General features: G+C 40.2%; 1 protein-coding gene across 2 annotated transcripts in view; it reads left to right on the top strand.

Moving 5' to 3' along the window:
- LOC126986609 (cell adhesion molecule 1-like) overlaps positions 1–23,177 on the top strand; it is a 127,962-nt gene that overhangs the window by 91,417 nt on the left and 13,368 nt on the right. For both annotated transcript variants that reach the window (XM_050842876.1, XM_050842875.1), the window contains exon 6: positions 11,848–11,998. In XM_050842876.1, coding sequence (XP_050698833.1) covers positions 11,848–11,998 — 151 coding nt within the window. The remainder of the gene's footprint in view (positions 1–11,847; positions 11,999–23,177) is intronic.

The raw sequence follows: 23,177 nt of genomic DNA, 5'->3' as shown, positions 1-23,177 counted from the left end.
AAAAGCAGAGTTAACTTAAACAATGACATTTCAAGAGCTGATAAGGGGATGGAAAACAAAGGAAAAGAAGAACCACAAAGGAACCCCGGCCCCAAAGCAACAGAGTAACGAAGGTAGATTTTGAGCGGGAGAGAGGATGAAAAAAAGGGTTGGTGACTTGTAATATTAAAATGCTGTAATATGTTGGAACGCTTCAAGATTATAATGAAGGAAAAAAGTTAGGTGTTTGCAATTTGGGGATTCTAATAAGCTGTGATATATTGGAAAACTTTGAGAGGAAGAGGAGGAAAAGGAGGAAAAGAAAGAAAGGAAAAATATGGCGTTTGTGGTCTTGTGATCCTTAAAGGTTGTGGGATATATTGGAAAACTTTAAGAGAAGAAGAGGAGGAAAAGGAGGAAAAGAAAGAAAGGAAAAAAATAGCGGTTGTGGTCTTGTGATCCTTAAAGGTTGTGGGATATATTGGAAAACTTTAAGAGAAGAAGAAGAGGAGGAAAAGGAGGAAAAGAAAGAAATGAAAAAAAATAGCGGTTGTGGTCTTGTGATGCTTAAAGGTTGTGGGATATATTGGAAAACTTTAAGAGAAGAAGAAGAGGAGGGAAAGGAGGAAAAGAAAGAAAGGAAAAAAATTGGCGTTTGTGGTCTTGTGATGCTTAAAGGTTGTGATATACTGAAATGGAAACTGGAACACACAACAAAAAAAAAATCCGAAAGCAAAACAAAACCCGAGTTGTTCATTGAATTATAAAGAGGGAGGAAAAGGGCGACTGTAGAGGCGTGTGCTCGAACCCGACAACAACACAAAAACAGAGACAGACCCCCCCAAAAAAAGTTAAGGACGAAATAAAAAAACAGGAAAAGAAAACTCCCTATATGTACACTCTAACGAAGGAAAACGCAGAGGGGAAAAAGTTAAACGTTCTGTAGGTTTTGTGAACGCCCCCAAAAAATGAACAGACCAAAAGTTGAGGACGAAATAGAATAGAAAGAGAAGGAAAATATATCCGCCCTAAAGGCACACTCCTCTGAGGCAAGAAAACAAACAGCGGGGAAAAATAAAGTAAGACGTTCGGTAGATTTCCTTTCGTTTTTTCTTAAGGCAAATAAACGGAGACGGAAATGAATAATAAAAGGAAAAAATACACACTCAAGGTACACACTCCTCCGAAACAAAAACACACGGGGAAAAAAAAGTAAAGCGATCTCTAGATTTTCTTTATTTTTTCCCTAGACAGACAAACGAAGACGGACTCCAAAGTGGCTCAGGGAATGGAAAAAATAAATAAGGAAAAGGTTAAAAAAAATCCTCCGAAACAAAAACACGGGGAAAAAAAGTAAAGCGATCTCTAGATTTTCTTTATTTTTTCCCTAGACAGACAAACGAAGACGGACTCAAAAGTGGCTCAGGGAATGGAAAAAATAAATAAGAAAAAGGTAAAAAAATCCTCCGAAACAAAAACACACGGGGAAAAAAAGAAAAGAGGTCTCTAGATTTTCTTTAGTTTTTTTTTTCCCCAAGAAAAACAAACAAAGACGGACTCAAAAGTGGCTCAGGGAATGGGAAAAAAAATAAGGAAAAGGTAAAAAAAATCCTCCGAAATAAGTAAACAGGAGGAAGAAAAGTAAAGCGCTCTGTGGATTTCCTTTACGCATTTTTTTCTTCGAGACAAACAAACGCAGACAGACCGGAACTGATTAGAAAACAGGAAAAAAAAGAAAGTAGGGTAAAACGACAGATAGCATAATGGATTTACTTTTTGTGTGTGCGTGTTCTCTCTCTCTCTCTCTCTCTCTCTCTCTCAGTGAAACCGGAAAGTTGTAGAAGGGAGAAAGAAAAAAAAAAGACTGCCTCTATAGACCGATGGGAAGTTATACACCAATCACAAAACAAAACAAACACGGGGGGGGGGAGAGAGAGAGAGAGAGAGAGAGAGAGAGAGAGAGAGAGAGAGAGAGAGTGTTGCGGACGAAATAAAAAAAAAAAAGGCGAAAGGATGAAAAAGAATGAAACAATAAAAAAACGATGAAATGAAAAAACGTAGAAATAAAAAAAACGAAATTAAAAACGTAGATATGAAAAAGAAGAAATAAAAAAAAACGATAAAATGATGAATATAAAGAACCATGAAATAAAAGTAAGATACAAGATAACGATGAAATAAAACAAGGATACAAAAAAAATAAAAGCTGAAATAAAACCATAAGAAAAAAACCATTGACCAAAAAAAAGGGAAAGGAAAAGAGGAAAAGAAATAGAAGAAACAGAGAAGGAAATAATTGAAAAAGGAAAAAAGAGAAAATGAAAAATAGGAGAAGGAAAAAGAACAGAAAAGGTGAAAATGAGAAAAAGTAATAGAAGAGAAAATGAAAAATAAAACAATGACCGAAAACGAAAAAAAAAAAACGTAAATGATGATCGAAAATTTAAATCAAACAAAAACCAAAACGCAAATGATAAAATAGAAGCATCAAGTAAAACCATGAAATAAAATAATAAAAAAAAACGATACGAAATACACGAACGAAATAAAAAAAATAAAATAAAAACACGCAAACGGGGAGGAAAACCAAAGAGAGTTGCGGACGAAATGAAAAACAAAAGGAAAAAAAAGAAAAAAAGATGAAAGGTAAAAAGAGCAAAGGAAAAAATGTGAAAAAAAAAGGAAAAAAAGGAAGCAAAGGAAGAAAAGGGAAATGAGAAGAGGAAAAAATGAAAAAGAGAAGGAAAAGAAAGGAAGAAAAAAAAGAAAAGGGAAAAAGAGAGAAAGGGAAAAAAGAAAGAAAAAGGAGATGAGAAGAAAAAGAGAAGGAAAAAAAAGGAGGAAATTGAGAAAAAGAAAGAGAAAAGAAAAAAAAGAAGAAAGGTAAAAAAGAGAAAAGGAAAATAAGAGAATAGAAAAAAAGAGATCAGGAAAAAAAAGGAAAATACGAGAAAAGAAAAAGAGAAAATGAAAATAAGAGAAAGGGAAAAAAAGAATAAAAAAAAGGAAAAAAGACATTTCTTCCTTTACTTCTCTTCATCCTTTCTCTCCCGATCACCCTCAGCTCTGTGTCTCCTTCCCTTCCCTCTACTTTCCATCTACACAATTTCCATCACCACGCTATCCTCCCTTTCCTTTCCCTCCCATCTCTCCTTCCCTTTCAAACTTTTTTCCTGCCCACTTATTTTAACCATTTCTCTCTCTCTCTCTCATCTAGTTCCCTCCTCCTTCCCTCCCTTCCCCTTCCTCGCCTACTCTTCCTCTCCCCTCCCCTTCCCTCCCCAGTTTTCCCCTCCCCACCTCTGTTAAGCAGTAATCTCTCCCTCTCTCTTCCCCTCTCCTCCTTCATTCAAGTTTCCTCTTCCTCCTCCTTCCCTTCCCTCCCCTTCCTCGCCCACCCCCCCTTCCCTCAACCTCTTCCGGCCACTCTAAACACCACTTTCAAGCAACAGTTTTCTCCTCTCCTCCCCTCCCTCACCTCCCCTCTTATCACCTCTCCCCCTCTACTTCCCTCATCTCCCACCCCAGGTTTCCCCTCACGACTTCTCTCTAACAATATATTCCTCCTCTTCCCTCTGCTCCCCTCCTCTTCCTCTTTTTTTTCTCCCACATACACCTCATTCCTCTTCCTCTTTCTTACCTTTTCCTCTCCTTTTTATCCTCCTCTTACCCGGTTTTAATTCTCATTTTCCTTCCTCTTTTCCTCTCTTCCTTCCTTCCTCTCCTTACCGTCCCAACAGCCTCCCTCTCCTCTCTTTTTACCTTCCTCCCGTTTCAACGCCTCCCCTTCCTTTCCCTTCCCTCCCTTCCCCTTTCTTTTCGTCTCTTCTCCTCCTTTCCATCGCTTCCTCTCCTTTCCCTTTCAGCAACTTCCTTTCCTCTCTTTTCCCATTTCCTTTTCCTCAAACCCTTTCCTTCCTTATCCACTCCCTTTCCCTCCCCGCTTTCGCTACTTTCCCTTTCCTCTCTCCTCCTCCTTCCCCCTTTCCTCCCCTCTCGTCACCCCCTTCCCTTCTTTCCTTCCCCTTCCGTTCCCCTGCCTCCCTCCTCTTCCCCCTCCGCCCCTCTCGTCATCCCTCTCCTCACCCCCTTCCCTTCCGTTCCCCTGCCTCCCTCCTCTTCCCCACCTCCTCCTCCTCCTCTTCCCCCTACCCCCCTGCATGACGTTCGCCACTTTGAAGCAACACTGAAAACGTCTTTCTTCTCACACCCGGCGATTCTCAGCCACTCAGCGATTTACTCCCCTCTTCACTTTTACCTCGCCGCCCGTGTTGTTGTTTTGCCTTTAGGGGGGAGAATAATGTGGGTTTTTTGGTATGTGTGTGTGTGTGTGTGGGTGGGTGTTATATGTTAAAGTGGAAAGCGATTTACTTCTATTTTTGTTTTTGTTTTTTGTTTTTTTTACCACAAGTAGCGTTTAAATATCGGTGTTGTTTATGATTTGCTTTTACCCTCATTTTTTTTTTTTTTTGTGTGTGTGTGTGTGTTGTATGTAAAAGTGGACAACTACTTCTCATTATTTTCCTTTAATTTCAAGCGGCGTTAAGTGTCCTACCTCAAGTGTCGGTGTTGTTCTCTTGCTTCTACTTTACACTCGCTTTTGGGTGGAGAATCGATGTTTTCTTCAAGTTAAAGTAGAAAACGATTTACTCTTTTTTTTTTTTTTCCCCTCAAGTAGCGTTAGCGCCAATGTTGTTTTTTGTTGTGCATTCATCAGCAACTCATTTTTTTACAGTGTGTTTTGTTGTAAATTAAAGTGGACGGGGTAACGTCACTTTTATGCATTTCAATTTATGGAGCGTTTAATGTTTTGAGCTTCCTTTGTGTGTGTTTTATATCAGACAGTTGGCGTGGTTCTCTTCCGCAATAAACTACAGTGGAAAACAGAGCATTACATTCTGTTAATTTTGGGGGGTTACGGTTTTTAGCCAACCAGTGTGTTTTCTACGCTGGGATTTAAACGTACATACAAAACTATGAATTTCCCCATCTAACCGACCTAGTTGCACCATAACCACTCACCACCATCATCATCACCACCACTACCACAATCTACCACTTCCTGATATTGCCCCGCCTAACCAAACTAATTACACCACAGTCACCATCAACACAATCATCACCAACAACACATCTGCCACAACCATAACAGCTTCGACTAACCAACCCCTTTCCCGGCAGCCTCTTCACCACACTACCACACACACACACACACACACACACACACACACACACACACACACACACATCGTAACTCTACCTCTACATATTTTCGCCAAAACCTGATCTCACTTCCGCCTCACTGATTTTTTTTTTTTTTGATAGTTTGAATTGCCTCCTATAACGCTTGCACTCATCCGCACTCAAAAATTAACAGCGTGTATGGGTTGCCCGAATCTAATATTACATGTTGAACGTGGTAATACTATGCTCTTAGGATGACTAATTCACTCCATCCCATTCCTTTCTTGTACACATGCTCTCAATATTACATTTCCGTACATTTTCCATGCATACTCTAAAGACTCATACAGCTTGAATAGGTACTCCCCAACCTCCCATATACCTAGCATACATCCTAATCTTTCATACACTGTCCATACACCCTAACCTTGCCAAACACTTTCCATTCATCTTAACCTTATCTATGAACAGTGCATGCTCCCTAAATATGATATAAAAGTTGGAAAGTTTCGTTTAGTCGGCGCAACATCTGTGGTCATATGCCGGAGAGAGACAGAAGGGGAAGGAATTATAGGAGAAGGGAACAGACCCCAGGAGACGGAACACAACCCCCAATTAATACCTGATACCCATTCACTGCTGGGTGGACAGGGGCGTAGGGAAATCTGATATAAGGAGAGCCACGAATCTTCCCCCTGTTAACATATTCTCCAGACTGACTTAAATCGCCTGATATACTTGCAAACACCATTACTCTGTACCATTAAAGTGAATATTGCAAACACCAAAGCTCTACACCACTGAAGTGAATATTGCCTCAACCTGATATCGAGGGAACCACATATGTTTTCATGACAATATAATCTGCATAGGGACTGAACTGCCTCATCCCATCTCTTCAACATGTCTCAATCTAACCTTCATGGAAATCTTGCATACACACCTACTCTACCTGCCAACCGTGAAAATACCGTATTTATGTATTTTCATCTTGGTTCATATTCTTTACACGGGTCAAATTGTTTCATCCTTCCCTTACAGCTAGCAATATAAACCTTACCTTTATAAAAAAAATACTTGCACACAAATTTATTCCACCAGTTAACAGAAAACATTCATCAACTATAATATCAAGAGTCGTTAATGTTCACCTTGCTTACATATCCTTTAGACGGGCCAAATTGTTTCATCCTTCCCTAACAGCTAGCAATATAAACCTTACCTTTATAAAAAAAATACTTGCACAAAAATGGATTCCACCAGTTAACAGAAAACATCCCTCAACTATAATATCAAGAGTCGTTTATGTTCACCTTGCTTACATATCATTTAGACGGGTCAAATTGTTTCATCCCTCCCTAATCTTTATAGAAACAATGCACACAAAATTATCCACCCCATTAACAGTGAATATTCCTCAGTTATGTTACCGAGTCATGTATGTTTATCTAGCTTATATATTCTTTAAATGGCCCAAATTCCCTTTCAACAAGTAATCTCATCTTTACAATCATAGAAATCTTGCACACAAATACATTCCACCAATTAATAGAGAATATTCCTCAACTACAATACCGAGAGTCGTGTATGTTGACATTGGTTACATATCTCTTAAATGGACCAAATTGCTTCATCTCATCCCTTCCAACAAGTAATCTTAGCCTGACAGTCATAAAAATCTTGCATACACACTCCACCAATAAACGGTAAATCCTCCACAAATATGATTTCAAGCTTAATACATGTTCATATCAGTTTCTTTTTCCTGAGAGAGACCAAATTTCTTCATCCCATCCCTTCCAACTAGTCTTAACCTGACATTCATAAAAATCTTTCATACACACTCCACCAATAAACGCTAAATCATCTACAAATATGATTTCAAGATTACTACATATTCACCTCAGTTTCCTTTTCCTTAGAGAGACCAAATTCCTTCATCCCATCCCTTTCAATAAACAATCTTAATAACATTTACAGCAATCTTACAAACACATTCACTTCCCCAATGAACAGTAAACATTCCTCTAGTCTGATATTGAGTCGCATACATTCCTTAGTTGATTTACATGTACCAAATCTTCTCATCTCATATCCCTTCCAAATAACAACCATCCTTACATCCACACAAACCTTCCACGCAACCTTCCTCCCCCAGTGAACAATGTCTATTCCATCCAAATCTGATGCGGAAAGACACGCGTATATGTTCACCTCGGTAACATATTCTTTAAATGGGGGTAAATCGTCTATATCGGCCATCCCATCCCTTCCTACGGCCGCCCTTACCTGCGCCATCACATTGCATCTGACAGCCCGACTTAATTAAACTGACCCAGCTCGTTCAGTCGGAGTAACTTTATCCGGGTCATTTCTATAGATCGCCGGACTTAATTAACTGACGCGTCCCGTTAGATAAGCCAACTAACTGGGCCGTGTTCCTCCTCTACCTGGTACGCCATATTTCAGGTGAGCGGACTCCTCGACATTACCTTTCCCCCGAGTTATTTGTTCTCGTCTCCTGCATTTTCTGTGATTTTATTCTATGCGCCGCCAAGTTTTTCCTCCTTTCTTTCTTCCTTTGGTTAATTGGTGTGACGTTTTTGTTTCACGGATCATTTATACCCATTGATATAGGTGACTCACGCATTGATGTGACATAATTACCTTAGTTATTTATTTCCTACATTTTCTGTGACTTTATTTCTAAGCATCAATTTCCCTTCTTTCTTTCGTTAATCGGTGTGACGTTTTTGTTTCACGGATCATTCGTCCCCATTGATTTAGGTGACGCAAGCATTGATGTGACATAATTACCTAAGTTAGTCATCTCCTCCATTTTCCATGACTATTTATATGCACAAACCTCCTTCTTTCTTTAGTTAAATGGAGCGACTTTTTTTTTTATTTTTTTTTAGGTTCGTTTATACCTATTCATTGACGTGACCTAATTATCGACGACTAACCCATTTGTCTAAGTTATTCGTCTCCTTTATTTCCCGTGACTTTACTTCAATGCACAAACTTTCTTCTTTCTTTAGTTAAATGGTGTGACGGGCTTTTTTTTAAGGTTCATTTATATCCATTCATTGACGTGACCTAATTATCGACGACTAACCCATTTGTCTAAGAGTTATTCGTCTCCTCCATTTCCTGTGACTTTATTTTTGTGCGCCAACTTCCTTCCTTCCTTTCTTGGGTTTAATTGGCGTGAAGTCTTTGTTTCACGGACCATTTGCATTCGGGTGACCTGGTTATCTAAGACTATGTGCCCTATCTATCTACTCATACCATTGCTTACAGAACCCATTTATACCCTTTTATCGGCATTACTTATTGACTTATCGACGTCACCCACTACTTTACTCACGTGATCCATTAGTTAACCGACATAACCCATTAATTCACGTGACTATCTAAACGCAACACAATTATCAGTGACACATTTTCCCCCTGACTAATCTATCAAACTTCCCCATTAGCTAAGATATGCGATTAATTGACCACACAACCCATTAATTCACGTAACTTCCTGAACACAAACAATTTTCAGGGTCACCCATTAATTATTTTCCTGACTAATCTATCGAGGTTCCCCATTAGCTATGATATGCGATTAATTTACCACACAACCCATTCATTCACGTAACTTCCTAAACACAAACAATTTTCAGGTTCACCCATTATATACCTGACTAATCGATCAAACTTCCCCATTAGCTAAGATATGCGATTAATTGACCACACAACCCATTCATTCACGTAACTTCCTAAACATAAAGAATTTTCAGGGTCACCCATTATCTACCTGACTAATCGATCAAACTTCCCCATTAGCTAAGATATGCGATTAATTAACACACAACCCATTCATTCACGTAACTTCCTAAACATAAAGAATTTTCAGGGTCACTCATTATATACCTGACTAATCTATCGAAGTTCCCCATTAACTAAGAGAGGTTCAAGGTCCCATTTTCTCCCCGTGTCACTTTAATTATCCTCTTTTTCACCCTTATTTCCTCCCTTTAGCATCATTACGCCTCCCTTGACCGTCGAGTGAGATTGCCCGGCAGTTGACATCCCAGTTATCGCAAAATTAAACACGCTTAACCTTACCTTGAAGTATCCTCCGCTTTGCCCTTAATTATCCCGCTCCTGCCGCTGAACCCTCCTGACCTTGACCCTTGTGACCTCTTGTGATCCCCTACCCTCCTTCATTCTTCCCAGCCCTAATCCCCCACCACCACCCCAACGCAACTTGCCACAGCAGTAGATAAGAGTGCACACTGGAATATACAGGGCACCAAAGGGTAGCATTGAACCCCTTAACTCTCACTTGCCTTCCTGTTCTCCTCCCCAAACCCAACCACACCCCCATCACCCCGCACCTCGCCACTACATAAGGTATAGATGAAGGAACACACTGCAATCTATAAGGCAGCAAAGGATAGCATTGAACTCGTTAACTCTCACTTGCCTTCCTGTTCTCCTCCTTCCCAAACCCAACCGCACCCCCACCCTCCCACCCCCCGCACCTCGCCACTACATAAGGTATAGATGAAGGAACACACTGCAATCTATAAGGCAGCAAAGGATAGCACTGAACTCGTTAACTCTCACTTGCCTTCCTGTTCTCCTCCTTCCCAAACCCAACCGCACCCCCATCACCCCGCACCTCGCCACTACAGAAGGTATAGATGAAGGAACGCACTGCAATCTATAGGGCAGCAAAGGATAGCATTGAACTCGTTAACTCTCACTTGCCTTCCTGTTCTCTTCCTTCCCTAACCCAACCGCACCCCCACCCTCCCACCCCCCGCACCTCGCCACTACAGAAGCTATAGATGAAGGAACGCACTGCAATCTATAGGGCACCAAAGAACAGCATTGAACCCCTATAACTCTCACTTATCTCCGTGTTTTCTTAGTCATCCTTCTCTTTACCTTTGTTACGCGTCATCGACCTTCCTATAGCGCATTCATTCATTCATTCATTCACTGTCAATTCCCATTCCCACTCTCCTCGCCTCTAGTGACCCCAGACCCCCGATTCCTCAATAGAGTAACTCCAATTCAAACTATACCATTGGATTCTATAGGACAGCAGGGGATGGTATTGAACCCCTTAACTCACTATCATAGTCTCCCTTGTCTCATAATCACCCTTCTCTTTACCTCTGTTCCGCCTAATCGTCCCTCCTAGTGCACCTCTCATTCATGCACTCAATTATTCAGTCAGTCGCCCACTCACTCACTCACTCACTCACTCAATTGGCTTCTGTTTGCTCTCTCTTTCGACACTTTCATTGACCCACTTTCCCCCTTGATCGCCCTCCACTAGTCTTTCATTCAAGTATTTTTTGCCTCTCTCTTCTGTTCTTTTCTTCCTGTTTAATATTTTTTTCCTTTAGACTGGGTTCATGTTCTGAATTTTTCCATCTTTTTCTTTCTTTATTTTTATGCGATTTTTCTGTATGTTTTTTCCTCTTTATTTTCTCTTTACCTTGCCTTTCTTCACCCCCACAGACTACGACCATTGATGTTACGCAACTGTGACTGAATAACTTTGTCAATCATTGTCCCCCATAGAGCAGCTAACATGAATCCATTATATATAAGACCATTTACCAAGGTCGTACGTCTGCCCTTGACAATTATTTCGTTTCCCTTTTCATCTTTTATTATTCTCTTTTTTTACCTTCGTCCGTCCTTCTCCTTTTTCTCCCCCTTATAGTGTGATAAAAGTAGAACGGCTTCTCAGGGGTCTTGTCTGCCTCTCTCAGACCGTTTTTTTCGCCCCCTTTCAGTATGTCTTTCCCCTATTCTTCTTTCGCCTCTTCCCCCTTTTAGTATGTATCTTACTCTTCTTTCTTTCTACCTTTCTTTCCCCACATGTTTTCTTCCAGTATGTCTTTCCCTATTCTTCTTTCTCCTCTTCTCTCCGCTGAGAGTATATCTACTACCTCTTCTCTTCTTTCCCTCCTCCTTCGCCCCCATTCTCTCCTCCATTCTTCTCTCTCGCTCCTCTCCCTTCTCCTCTCAGTATGTCTTTCCCCTATTCTTCTTTCGCCTCTTCTCTCGCTTTGAAGTATGTATCTACACTCTTCTTCCTTCATACCCTTCTTCGCCCACATGTTTTCTCTCTCCATGATTCTTCTCTCGCTCCTCTCCCTTCTCCTCTCAGTATGTCTTTCCCCTATTCTTCTTTCGCCTCTTCTCTCGCTTTGAAGTATGTATCTACACTCTTCTTCCTTCATACCCTTCTTCGCCCCCATATTTTCTCTCATGATTCTTCTCTCGCTCCCTTCCTCAGACTCACATTGTCTCCTCACGATTCTTCCTTCGCCCCCTCTCTCTCTCCACCGCTCTTCTTTCCCTCTCTTCCTGACTCTTACTGTACATCTCTACGTTTCTTCTTTCGCTCTTTTCTTCAGCATGTCTCTCCACGATTCTTCCTTCACTTCCTTCTACGTTCTCACATTATGTTCCCATGATTCTTCTTTCATCTTCTTCGCCTTCACAGTGTCTTTCCAATCTTCGTCTTCCACCCCCTTCTTCGCCCTCACAGTACGCCTCTCCGCTATTCTGTCATCCCTTCCTTCTTCGCCCTCACAGGATGTCGCCCAATGATTCTGATTTGCCCCTATTTGACCCTTGTTTCTCCCGTCTTCCCCCCCACAGTCCAGCAGGCGCGGGTGGACGGCCCTCCGGAGGTGTTCGTGCAGGAGGGCTCCACCATCAAGCTGCTGTGCTATGTCAACACCCGTGAGGAGGACCTGGGCACCCTCGCCTGGTACAGAGGCAACACTGAGCTCGACTACGACTCCCCGAGGTACTTCACACGGCGAGACACGACACATCTTGCTGGCTGGCTCACTCACTCACGCATTAATAAACACACACACACACACACACACACACACACACACACACACACACAGAGTTATTTTTTTTTTCTTAATATTACACACACACACACACACACACACCAGTGGTACACTTTAATCTAAACTATATTCTAGTATTTTTTCTAGTAATTCTAAAATAGTATAAGTCACCACTAGCTACTGAGTCTTATATTTGCCGTAATCGCCTGTGAAAAATAATAACTGCTAAGCCTCAACGTTACACCTGTACATAATACATCTCTCAGTTCCACCCATCGAGATCCGCCTTGTCCTTCACTAACGCATTACAAGAAACATACAACCCCAATCCTTTACACCTGTCCAGAAACAATTGAATATCTTCCCCAAAAAACATCTCTGCCGCCCCTACAGAATTCAGCGCCTCAAAAACAACTCGAGTCCTAAGTAAACCAATGTAGACACCCCGAAGGTCCCTGGCTGACCGCGTTGGCTCACTTAAGATTCACAGGAACGACACCACTGTACGTTGTTACATAAGGCCGCCGCTGCTGTCCGTTGGTCTATATAATTCAATGTTATCTTGCCGCTCCGTTTCCACTCCTCCTCCTCTTCCCTACCATTATGCTCCCTCTCTATTTGCCTTTCCCTTTCTCCTCCTCTTCCTCTCCCCCCCAATCCCATTACGCTTCTTTCTCTCCTCCTCCTCCTCCTCCTCCTCTCCCTAACACTACTACTATTAATGCACCTCCTAATTTGTCTTCCTTAATCTCATTTTTTAGTGTCCGGTATTTTTCTATTTTGCTCCTCTTTCATTCACTTCCCATTTCGCTTCATCTTCATCTCCTCCTCCTCCTCCTCCCCCTCCCCATCCTCCTCCTCCTCTTCCTCCTTCTTTTCCTCTTCCCCTTCCTCATTTTTAGGTTAGCTGGGTTAGGATTACAGGAGCTGCCTTGTATAAGCCTACTGCCCCCTTCCAGACTCCTTGTGTTCCTGGATCTTTTATGTAATCTATCTTTCCTGATTATACATTTCTTTCACTGTAGCTTCCCTCCTCGTCTTCCTCCTCTTCCTCCTCCTCCTCCTCCTCCTCCAACATCTTTACCTTTTTCCTTCTTTTTGTTTAATAAAAGAATACAACTTTTTTTAAACCTTTCCATCTCATGTTGTTCTTCCTTGTATCTTTCTTCTTCTTCCTCCTCCTCCTCCTCCTCCTCCTCCTCCTCCTCCTCCTCCTCCTCCGCCTCCTATTTCTTTCTTTACTCTTTTACTTTCTTTTCTGAATCGAACTCTTTTTTTTCATGTATTTTTCCCTCTTCAATCTTGTTTCCTCCTCCTCCTCCTCCTCTTCCTTCTCCTCTTCTCTTCATTGTCCTACCATTCTTTCTTTTCCCTTTCCTCCTCCTCCTCTTTCTCCTCCTCCCCTATATCCATACTATTCTTTCTTTTCTCTTTCCTCCTCCTCCTCCTCCTCCTCCTCCTCCTCTTCATCTTCCTTATCCTCTTCCTTTACTTCCGCCACATTCGCTCGAGCCTGTAAATATTTCCACCTCCTTTATTCTTTATTTTTTTACTGTTCATTCTCTCTCTCTCTCTCTCTCTCTCTCTCTCTCTCTCTCTCTCTCTCTCTCTGCATTTACACAGGAAACGCGCGAGAGGCCAAAACTAAAAGGGAAAGAAGAAGAAAAAAAAGGGAGAAAACAAACAAAAAAACATCGGATATCGCCCCGTAGCCTGAAGAGTCGAGTGAAAAGTTGGCGGAGGATAAAAACGCGTGAAAGTCGAGTTAGCGGAAGATGGAAAAGTAATGCATCAAAAGTCGTGAAATACTTATCAGAAGAGTTGTAAAGTGCTTTTTTATTTTACGAAGAGGAGTGGGTTGGAGGGTGTGGGTGGGTGGATGGGGGTGGGGGTGGGAATAAGGGGGGGGAGATGTGTATGTATGTGTGTGGGGGGGGGGGGGTCTATCTGTCTCTGTTTTTCTTTTTCTTTCTGTCTGTCTGTCTGTCTGTCACTATTTGTCTGTCTGTCTGTCTTTCCGTCACTATTTGTCTGTCTGTCTGTCTTTCTGTGTCTGTTTGTATGTGTGTGTAGGAGTTTAGGTTATGGGTTGGGATAGCGTAGCAGTGTGGTCTTGAAATAAGCGAAAGTGAACAGGGAACAGAGGAGGAGGAGAAAGGATAGGGATGAAGGGGAAGGAGAAGAAAGAGGGATGAAGGGGAAGGAGAAGGGAGAGGGATGAGTAAGTGAGGAGAAAAGCGAAGGGTGAAAGGAAAAGGAGATGAATGAAGGAGAAGTATGACCTTAAAAGCAGAGGAAGAAAAGAAAGGATAGGGATGAAAAGGAGATTGAAGGATGAGGGAGATGAGAGAAGCGAAGAGTGAAGGAAAAGGAGAAAGGAGATGAATGAAGGAGAAGTATGACCCTGAAAGCAAACGAAGCGTAGAAGAGAGGGATGAAGAAGGAGATTAAAGGATGAGAGAGAGGAGAAAAGCAAAGGGTTAAAGAAAGTGAGAAAGGAAATGAATGAAGGAAAAGCGTGACCTTAACATAACCCTGACCTAAAACAGAAAGAAAACAACTTACCTCCCACCAAATGATCACAGTTTCAGATGTAACGCGTAACTGTACCTGCAAGAAAAAATAAATAAAGTTAAACGGCAAGAAAAATATATGAAATCATCAGTCGATATTCTCAGCAAACCACTTTTTTTTTTCACTCTTCGCTCACATGAATATTGAGAGGTTGGGGGTGAGGTTAGGCGCCACGGAAATACATGAATATATAAATAAACGAGAAAAAAACACACTTCCTTCCCTCGCCAGCAGATTCCCACGCTTCTAGATATTAACGTGTATGCAAATGTCAAGGAAAAGGAAGCCCGTGGTGGTTTGGGAGAGGGAAGAGGAGGAATGAGTGAGAGGGAGAGGAGGAGGAGGAGGAGGAGGAGTGAGGAAAGAAAAGGGATACTGAGTGGAGGGAAGATACAGTAATGGTTGGACTGAAGATGATGGAGTGGATAGAGGGATGGATAAAGAAAGAATGAGGTGGAATGGGTGGAAGAAAGAGGGTGGAAGAGGTGGAGAGAAAAAAAATACAAACATGAGTTGATTTTTTGCCCCGAATACTCAAAACTTAAACTTCCTCGCAAATGTAAAAGGAAAAAATAATAAAGAAGTTGAATTTTAGCAGCAAGAAAAAAATATACACTAAGCCTTAAAGTAAACACGTGTATATATAGCAAAAAATATATCTAACTGAGGTAGCAAAAAATTCAACAATCAGTCTCTTCCAATACTCGAGCCCTGCCATTCCTCCCTTCAAGCCTGCCCCAGAGAGAAGGGAAAGCGGAAGAGGAAGAGGAAGAGGTGGAGGAGGAGGAGGAGGATTTCGTGTAAGCTGTGCAAGAGAAAAAGGTGCAAGTGGTGGTTTTGGTTGTGGTTGTGGTTGTGGTGATGGCAATGGTGTTTGTAGTAGTGGTCTGGTGATGAGGGGAATGGTGGTAGTGGTGGTAGTGGTGGTGGTGGTGGTGGTGGTGGTGGTGGTGATGGTATTCCCTTCAGTGTTGCCTTGTATCAGAGTAATGCATACCTCCTCCTCCTCCTCCTCCTCCTCCTCCTCCTCCTCCTCCTCCTCCTCTTATTTCACAAAGCTTTCTTCTTTATACTCAGAATCCTCCTTCTCGTTTTCCTTTTCTCTTTAAATTTCTTCCTGCATTCTCCTCGTCTCCTTTATCCTCCTCCTCCTCCTCCTCCTCCTCCTCCTCCTCCTCCTCCTCCTCCTCCTACTCTAGTTTAAATTTCTTCGTGTTTTCTTGCCACTACTCCATTTTTTTCTTTATTTTCTTTTGTCTTTCTTTATCGGCTTATCTTTGCTTCTTTCACCATCCCTGTTTTCTTTATCTTTCTCTTCTCCCTCTTCCTTTTCTACCTCTTCTCCCTCTTCTTTTTCTTCTTCTTTTTCCTTTCCTTTTTCTTTTTTCTTTTTCTTTTTCTTCTTCTTCTTCTTCCGCCTCCTCCTCCTCCTCCTCCTCCTCCTACAAGCCTTCAGATTCTAACACACAATCTATTATGTATCACACTTTTTAACAAGGAGGAGGAGGAGGAGGAGGAGGAAAAACAAGAGAAGGAGGAAGTAAGAAAATAGAGGGATGAAGAACGAAGCAATATTAGTGGGTCAAGAAAATAGGTTAAAAGAAAAGAAATAGGGTAAAAGAAAAATGGGATGGAGGGAAGGGGAAGGAAAGGGAGTAAGGAAAGAGAAGGGAGAAAGGGGTCGTAAGGAAGGGGGTGAAAGAGCAGAAGGGCAAGTAGGGAAGGGGAAGGAAAGGGAGTAAGGAAAGAAGAGGGAGAAAGGGGTCGTAAGGAAGGGGGTGAAAGGGTACAGGAGGGCGAGGGCTGTTGACGACAAAACTTGAATCACGTCACTTTGCCGCGAAATTGAGACACAGACCGACGAAGTATGTGAATCAGGAGAGCAGAAGGAGGAAGGAGACCCATGAAGGAGAGAGGAGATGAAGGAGGAAGAGCAGGATATAATAAAAAAAACGGATAGAAGTAAAAAGGAGAAATAGATGAGAGAAGGATGAAGAAGAAGGTAAAGGATAGAATGAAAGACAGATAGAAGAAGAAGAAAGGAGAATCATAAAGGAGAGAGAGAAAATAAAAGGAAAATGATATGGAGAGACGGTTGGAGAAGAAGAAAAATATAAAAGAGGAGAAGGAAAATATGATAAAAGTACAGATAAATAGAAAAGAAGAGAATTGAGGAGATGCAAATAAAAGAATAAGAAGACAATTAGTAAAAAGAGAAAAATGAGGAATTAAGAGAAAAAATGATAAAATGAAGGACATAAAAGAAAGGATATTAAAGGACAGAAGAATTATAGGAGAAAAGTGAATGACGAGAGAAAAAGTAAGGCAAATTATACGAACAGAAAAAGAATAAAAAAAAGGAAGAACATGAATTGCAGATAATCATGAGAGAGAGAGAGAGAAGTATAGATTGAAAGGGAAATAGAACAGAATATGAAGAAGGAGAGAGCGAAGGAGAGAAAATTGAAGGAAAGAAAGATAAATGGGAGAGGGAGAAAACTAACATTGAATCACATACGAGAGAGAGAGAGAGAGAGAGAGAGAGAGAGAGAGAGCAGATAAGATATAAACTCGGAAGTGAAAATGGAATGAAAGGTAGGCAAGAGAAGGGTAGGAGAGAGAGGTAGAGAAAGGAAAATCAATGAAAAGGAAGGGAAATAAATGGAGGAGGGAAAATGTACTACTTATGAAGAGAGAAAGAACAAGATAGAGAGGAAACTATGGAGGGAAAAACAAAAGGGAGGAGGGAGAAAACATGGAAAGGAAAAGAATAATGGAAAAGGGAGAGGAGAAAGGGAGGAGAAAGTGAAAAAGATAAACGGGAAGGAAGATAGAAGAGGGGAAGGAAAAAGGAAAATAAAAAAATGAGGGAATAAAGTTAAAGAAGACAAAAAAACACCACGAAGAGAGGAACAGAGGGAGAGAAGGATGGAAGAAAGAGATAGGCGAAGGAGAGGAAGCGATATAAAAAGGGAATGAAAGAAAGAAAGAAAGGAAGAAAAGAAGGGAAAGGCGTAGACGACTAAAGAATGAAGAGGGAGCGAGAGAGTTAGAAACATGGAGGAAGAAGGAGACAAGAGATAAAAATGAGATTGAGAGACAGAGGAAAAATATGAAAGGAAGAGAAATAGATGAGAAAGAGGAAGACTAATGTAAAATGTGAGAGAGAGAGAGAGAGAGAGAGAGAGAGAGAGAGAGAGAGAGAGAGAGAGAGAGAGAGAGAGAGAGAGAGAGAGAGAGAGAGAGAGAGAGAGAGAGAGAGAGAGAGAGAGAGAGAGAGAGAGAGAGAGAGAGAACGAAAAAAAAGTTAATAAAAGAAAGACACAGAGGAGAAGTAGTGAGGAAAATGGAGAAAAGAGGAAAGGGAGAAAGAAAGAAAAGCAAAAAGTAAAAAAACTATAAAGACAGACAGACAGACGGACAGATAGACAGGTCGAAAAGAGGAAAGGGAGAAAGAAAAGCAAAAAATAAAAATAAACTATAAAGACAGACAGACAGACGGACAGATAGACAGGTCGCATGAATGATTGATGGACAAAAATAGCCCAGCCAGTCAATAACACGCGGTAAACATGTATTCCCGAGATGGTTATTTGCGAGGTTATTTATTCATTGCTTCACTTACTCACCTATTAATATATTTAGCTACTAATTTATTTATCTATTCGATGCTCGTTACTATATCAACACTGTGGTTTGGGAGGGATTTTTCTTATTTAAATTTCTTTCTTTTTTTCTCTTTCTTTCTTTTTCCTTCATTATTTACTTCTGTCTTTCTTTTTCTTTCTTTTTCTTTGTATTTCATTTTTCTCTTATTTTTCTTTTTTTCTTTTTATTTTCTTTCTTTTTCTTTTTTTTCTCTTTCTTTCCTTCATTTTTATCTGTATATCTGTCTTTTTTTCTTTTATTCTTTCTTTCTTTCTTTTCCTTTCTTTATTTTTTTTCTTTCTCTTCTTCATGTTTATCTTACTTATATTGCTTTCTTTCTTTTTCCTTCTTTATTTGCTTCTGTCTTTCTTTATTTTTCTTTGTATTTCTTTTTTCTCTCTCTAATTTTTCTCTTTCTTTCTTTGTGTGTCTTTCTATCTGTATATCTGTCTTTTTTTCTTTCTTTCTCTTTCTCTCATTTTTTTCTTTCTTTCCTTCATTTTTTCCTTTTCTTATCTCATTCATTCATTCATTCATCTATGCACATCCTTCCTTTATAAACACGTAGATTTGGGAGGCAGTTATCTTACTTCCCTTTCTCCTTTTATTCAACTATCTATTCACCCAAACCCTATAAACTCCACTATGTCAACACGTGGATTTGGGAAGCTCCGTTACATAATCATCTGTTTATTTATGCATCTGTTTAATCACCTTTACGCTGCCCTAAACTATATCAACATTAGGGTTCAGATGATTTTATTCCTAAAGCCTCATTTCATCTCGATCGCTTTATTTATCTTTATTTCCTGATGTATAATTATCTGCTTGTATTTCTCCTCTCTATTACCCTGATCACAGCAACAGAGGAATACGGGGGAGAGTAATCATATCAATTCTTAATTTATTTACTTATTCTATTGTTAATTCGTATATTTGTCTATTTATCCATCTGTTTACCTCTACGCCCTGCCCCATCACACACATACACACACACACACACACACACACACACACACACATACACTCAAACACTCTCACTCTTTACAGCAACTCACAGACGAGGGTAGGACGCTTTTCAACACCTCATCATTCTCATTCACTCATTCATTACTATTTCACTTATCTATGTCTATTTACTCCGACCCCCCTCCCCCCCCCCTCCTTCCCCCTCACAAACTACACCAACATAGAGACAAGGGGAGGACACATTTCAGCGCCTCTTCCTATTCATTCATTCATTTATTATTATACTTATTTACATATTTTAACTTATGAATGGACGTACTCATTTCCACCCAGCACCAGGCAACACACACACACACACACACACACACACACACACACACACACACACACACACACACACACACACACAGGGACGCAGAAGAGCCCGTTCCAGCACGCCTCGCCACGCCCGTTCCCACGCCCGCGGCACCACTCAGGGCCCAACATGCGTTCAACGAGTGGCTGTAGAAATAAAAACAAACATAAACATAAAATACACACCCAAAAATTGTTATAATGAGGCAACAAGCACTGGGGCATGGCGGCGGCGACGGCGGAGGAGGAGAGAAGAGGTGAAAGAGTGGGAGAAGGAAACTGGGGAGCAGGAGACGGGGAAGGAGAGGAGGGAGAGGGGAAGGAAAGGAGGAGAAGGAGAGGGGAAGGAGGGGAGGGCGAAGGGAAGAATGGGGACGGGAGAGGGGAAAAGGGAGGCGGAGGAGTAGGAAAGGAGGGGAGGGAGAGGGGAGAAAGGGGGAAAGTAAGGGAGGATAGGCCAAGTATGAGGGAGGGGGACGCAAAAGGGAGAAAGTTTCAAGGGAGGAGGACGAGAGAGGAATAGGGGAAGGGGTTACATGGTGGAGGAAGGACACAAGGGGAGGCGAGAGAGGAGGAGGAAGCAAGAGGAAAGGGGGGTGACCCGGTAGAGGAGGAGGAATAGGGGAAGGGGTTAGATGAGGGGCAAGAGAGCGCGGGATAATAATTTGAGGTCGCGGTGGTTGTCAGTCCGTGTACCCATCCATCCATCCGCTGGCCATTTCAAAGCAGCCCTGGATTCCCATTAGCCGGCGAGCCACGCGGGACCTCCTGGGCGTCTCGTGAGCCTCGCCGCGCAGACAAAAATCACGGACAACGAGGACGGACACAAATAGGGAAAAATGACGTGTCCAGCCCCGCGCTAATTTTTGCTAATTAGTTGGTAGTTTCCCTCCCTGCGCTGACCGATGTTTTGCTTTGATTTTTTTTCTCTCGTTTTAACTTCTCTTCTAATCATTGTTATCTTTCTTTACCAATTACATGACCTCTGACCTTCCTTTTTTATAGTGACCGATGTTTTGCTTTATTTTTTTCTCTCGTTTTAACTTCTCTTCTAATCATTGTTATCTTTCGTTATCAATTACATGACCTCTGACCTTCCTTTTTTATAGTGACCGATGTTTTGCTTTATTGTTTTCTCTCGTTTTAACTTATCTTCTAATCATTGTTCTCTTTCGTTGCCAATTACATTTTTTTTCTCTCGTTCCTACTTGGTCTTTTTATCATCATTCTCTCTTTTTAACCATCAAATTCTTGCCTTCTTTATCTGCAATGGCTGATGTTTTACTATTTATTTATTTTTCTCTCGTTTTTCCTTACTCTTTTTAATATCATTTACTTTTTTTTCATCAATTTCTTCTTATCTTCTTTGCAATGGCCGATGTTATGCTTTTCATTTTCCTTTCGTTCTTTTTTTTTCATGTCCTTTTGTGTTCCCGGGTGCGTGTGTGTTTTTTTCCTCATCGTCTCACGGCCCAACAAGACGAGAAAAAGAACGAGTCTCTAAATATTAAGAATTCCTTGCGTATCTGTTTTCATACCTTTACTATGAAGATTCTTTTTTTCTCTTTTTACTTTATCTCCGTGGAATGACCAACGCAATACTCATTATATTAATATTTTATGATTCCTTTTTCTTCTCATCATATTTCTCTTACTTTATATTTCAGTGCAACAACCTACACAAAAGTTCCTCTGCACATAACACTACTGACGGTTCTCATTTTGTGTTTATTATGTTGCTTTCGAGAGATGACAAAGTGAGCGAAATGAGAATGCTTAAACGTCAAAGAAGAATTAATTGTGTTTCTGCTTTCACACCAATAACATTTTCCTTCAACACGGAGCAATGACCAACACCAATTTTTTTTATACATAACTTTAACTCTTATTTTTCTCATCATATATTTCTAATTATAGTCCAGTGCAACAACTAGGAAGAATTAAATGTATTTCTGCTTTCACACTTTAACATTTTACTTCAACACAGAGCAATGACCGACACGAATCTTTTAATACCTAACTTAAACTCTTATTTTTCTCATCATATATTTCTAACTATAATCCCGTGCAACAACTAAGAATTAAATGTATTTCTGCTTTAACACTATAGCATTTTTAATACCTAACTTAAACTCTTATTTTTCTTGTCATCATAATATTTCTAACCCTAATCCAGCGCAACAGCCTACACATGACTATTTGTATTTATAGTTTTACTGACTGTTCTCTTTCTTACTTATGCTTGCTTTCGAGAGACGAGAAAATGAACGAAATCAAAGTGAGAATCTGTCGCTATAAATAAACATTAGGAGTAGGTTGTGTTTCTGTTGTCACGCCTTTTTTTTTTTTACTTTTTTACTTAAGCGCAGAGTAACGACTTACACAAAACTCCTTATACTCAAATTCAACTCTTCTTTGCCCTCTCACCATATTATTTCTTACCATGATTGAGTTCAAAGGCCTACACAAAACTATTTATACCCACAATTTTACTCAGTGTTCTCGTTTTTCTTATTTCTGCTGTCGAGGTATGACAAAATGAGCGAAAATCGAGTGAGAATATGTCGCTGAGTTTAAACATTAACTCGTTATACTTAAATTTTCTTCCCATCCTATTTTTTACTTCGATTCAGTGCAACAACCTACATTAAACTATTTATATTTATAATTTTACAGACATTTCTTTCTTACTCAAGTTTTCGACACGACAAAATGAGCGAAATTAGAATGAAAATGTGTCGCTATATTCAAACATTATCATTTTATCATCATACTTTTTTACTTTGATTCAGTGCAAAAACCTGCATTAAACTATATATTTATTTAAACTTTTTACTTATAATTTTACCGATACTTTTTTTCTTACTCAAATTTTCGAGACGACAAAATGAGCGCAATTAGAATGAAAATGTGTCGCTATATTTAAACGTTTATGGAGACTTTAATATGTTTCTGCTACATTTTTTTTTTTACATTATATTTTTACGCAAAACCCTCTACACTTTTATTTAACTCTTCTTTTTCTTTCCATCATATTTTTCTTACTATACCTAAGGGGGACCACCTACGCAAAACTATTTATACATATAATTTTACTGTTCCATTTTTTTTTTCATTACATTTGCTTTCGAAAGTCAAAATGAGCGAAACGGGAATGGGAATAAATTGCTATATTTAAACGTTTAAGAGAAATTACCCGTGTGTCTGACCACGCTTTTTTTAACTTTTTTTAATTTTAACTCAACTCTATAAGCAACACAAAACTCATTATACTTAAATTTCACTCTTACTTTTCTTCCCATCATATTTTTCGTAACTCATAAATATACCTACATCAAATTATTTCTACTTGCAATTTCAATGACAGTTCCCTTTCTATATAACTTATAATCTGATTGCTCTTTTTTTTCGTTTTTCATTTTTTTTCCTCATAATTCACTGCAACGACAAACACGAAACTCTTTATATTGTTCTTTATCTTCCTATCATATTTATCTTCTTTTTTTCTTTTACTTTCATTCCGTGCAACGACAAACAAAAAATTCTGTATACTAATTTCTACTGTTTTTCTCTTCTTTT

This window comes from Eriocheir sinensis, chromosome 62 (assembly GCF_024679095.1).
Source record: "Eriocheir sinensis breed Jianghai 21 chromosome 62, ASM2467909v1, whole genome shotgun sequence".
NCBI lineage: Eukaryota > Metazoa > Arthropoda > Malacostraca > Decapoda > Varunidae > Eriocheir > Eriocheir sinensis.
The sequence above is the reverse complement of the archived record's forward strand: the minus strand, read 5'-3'. Positions and strand labels throughout refer to the sequence as shown.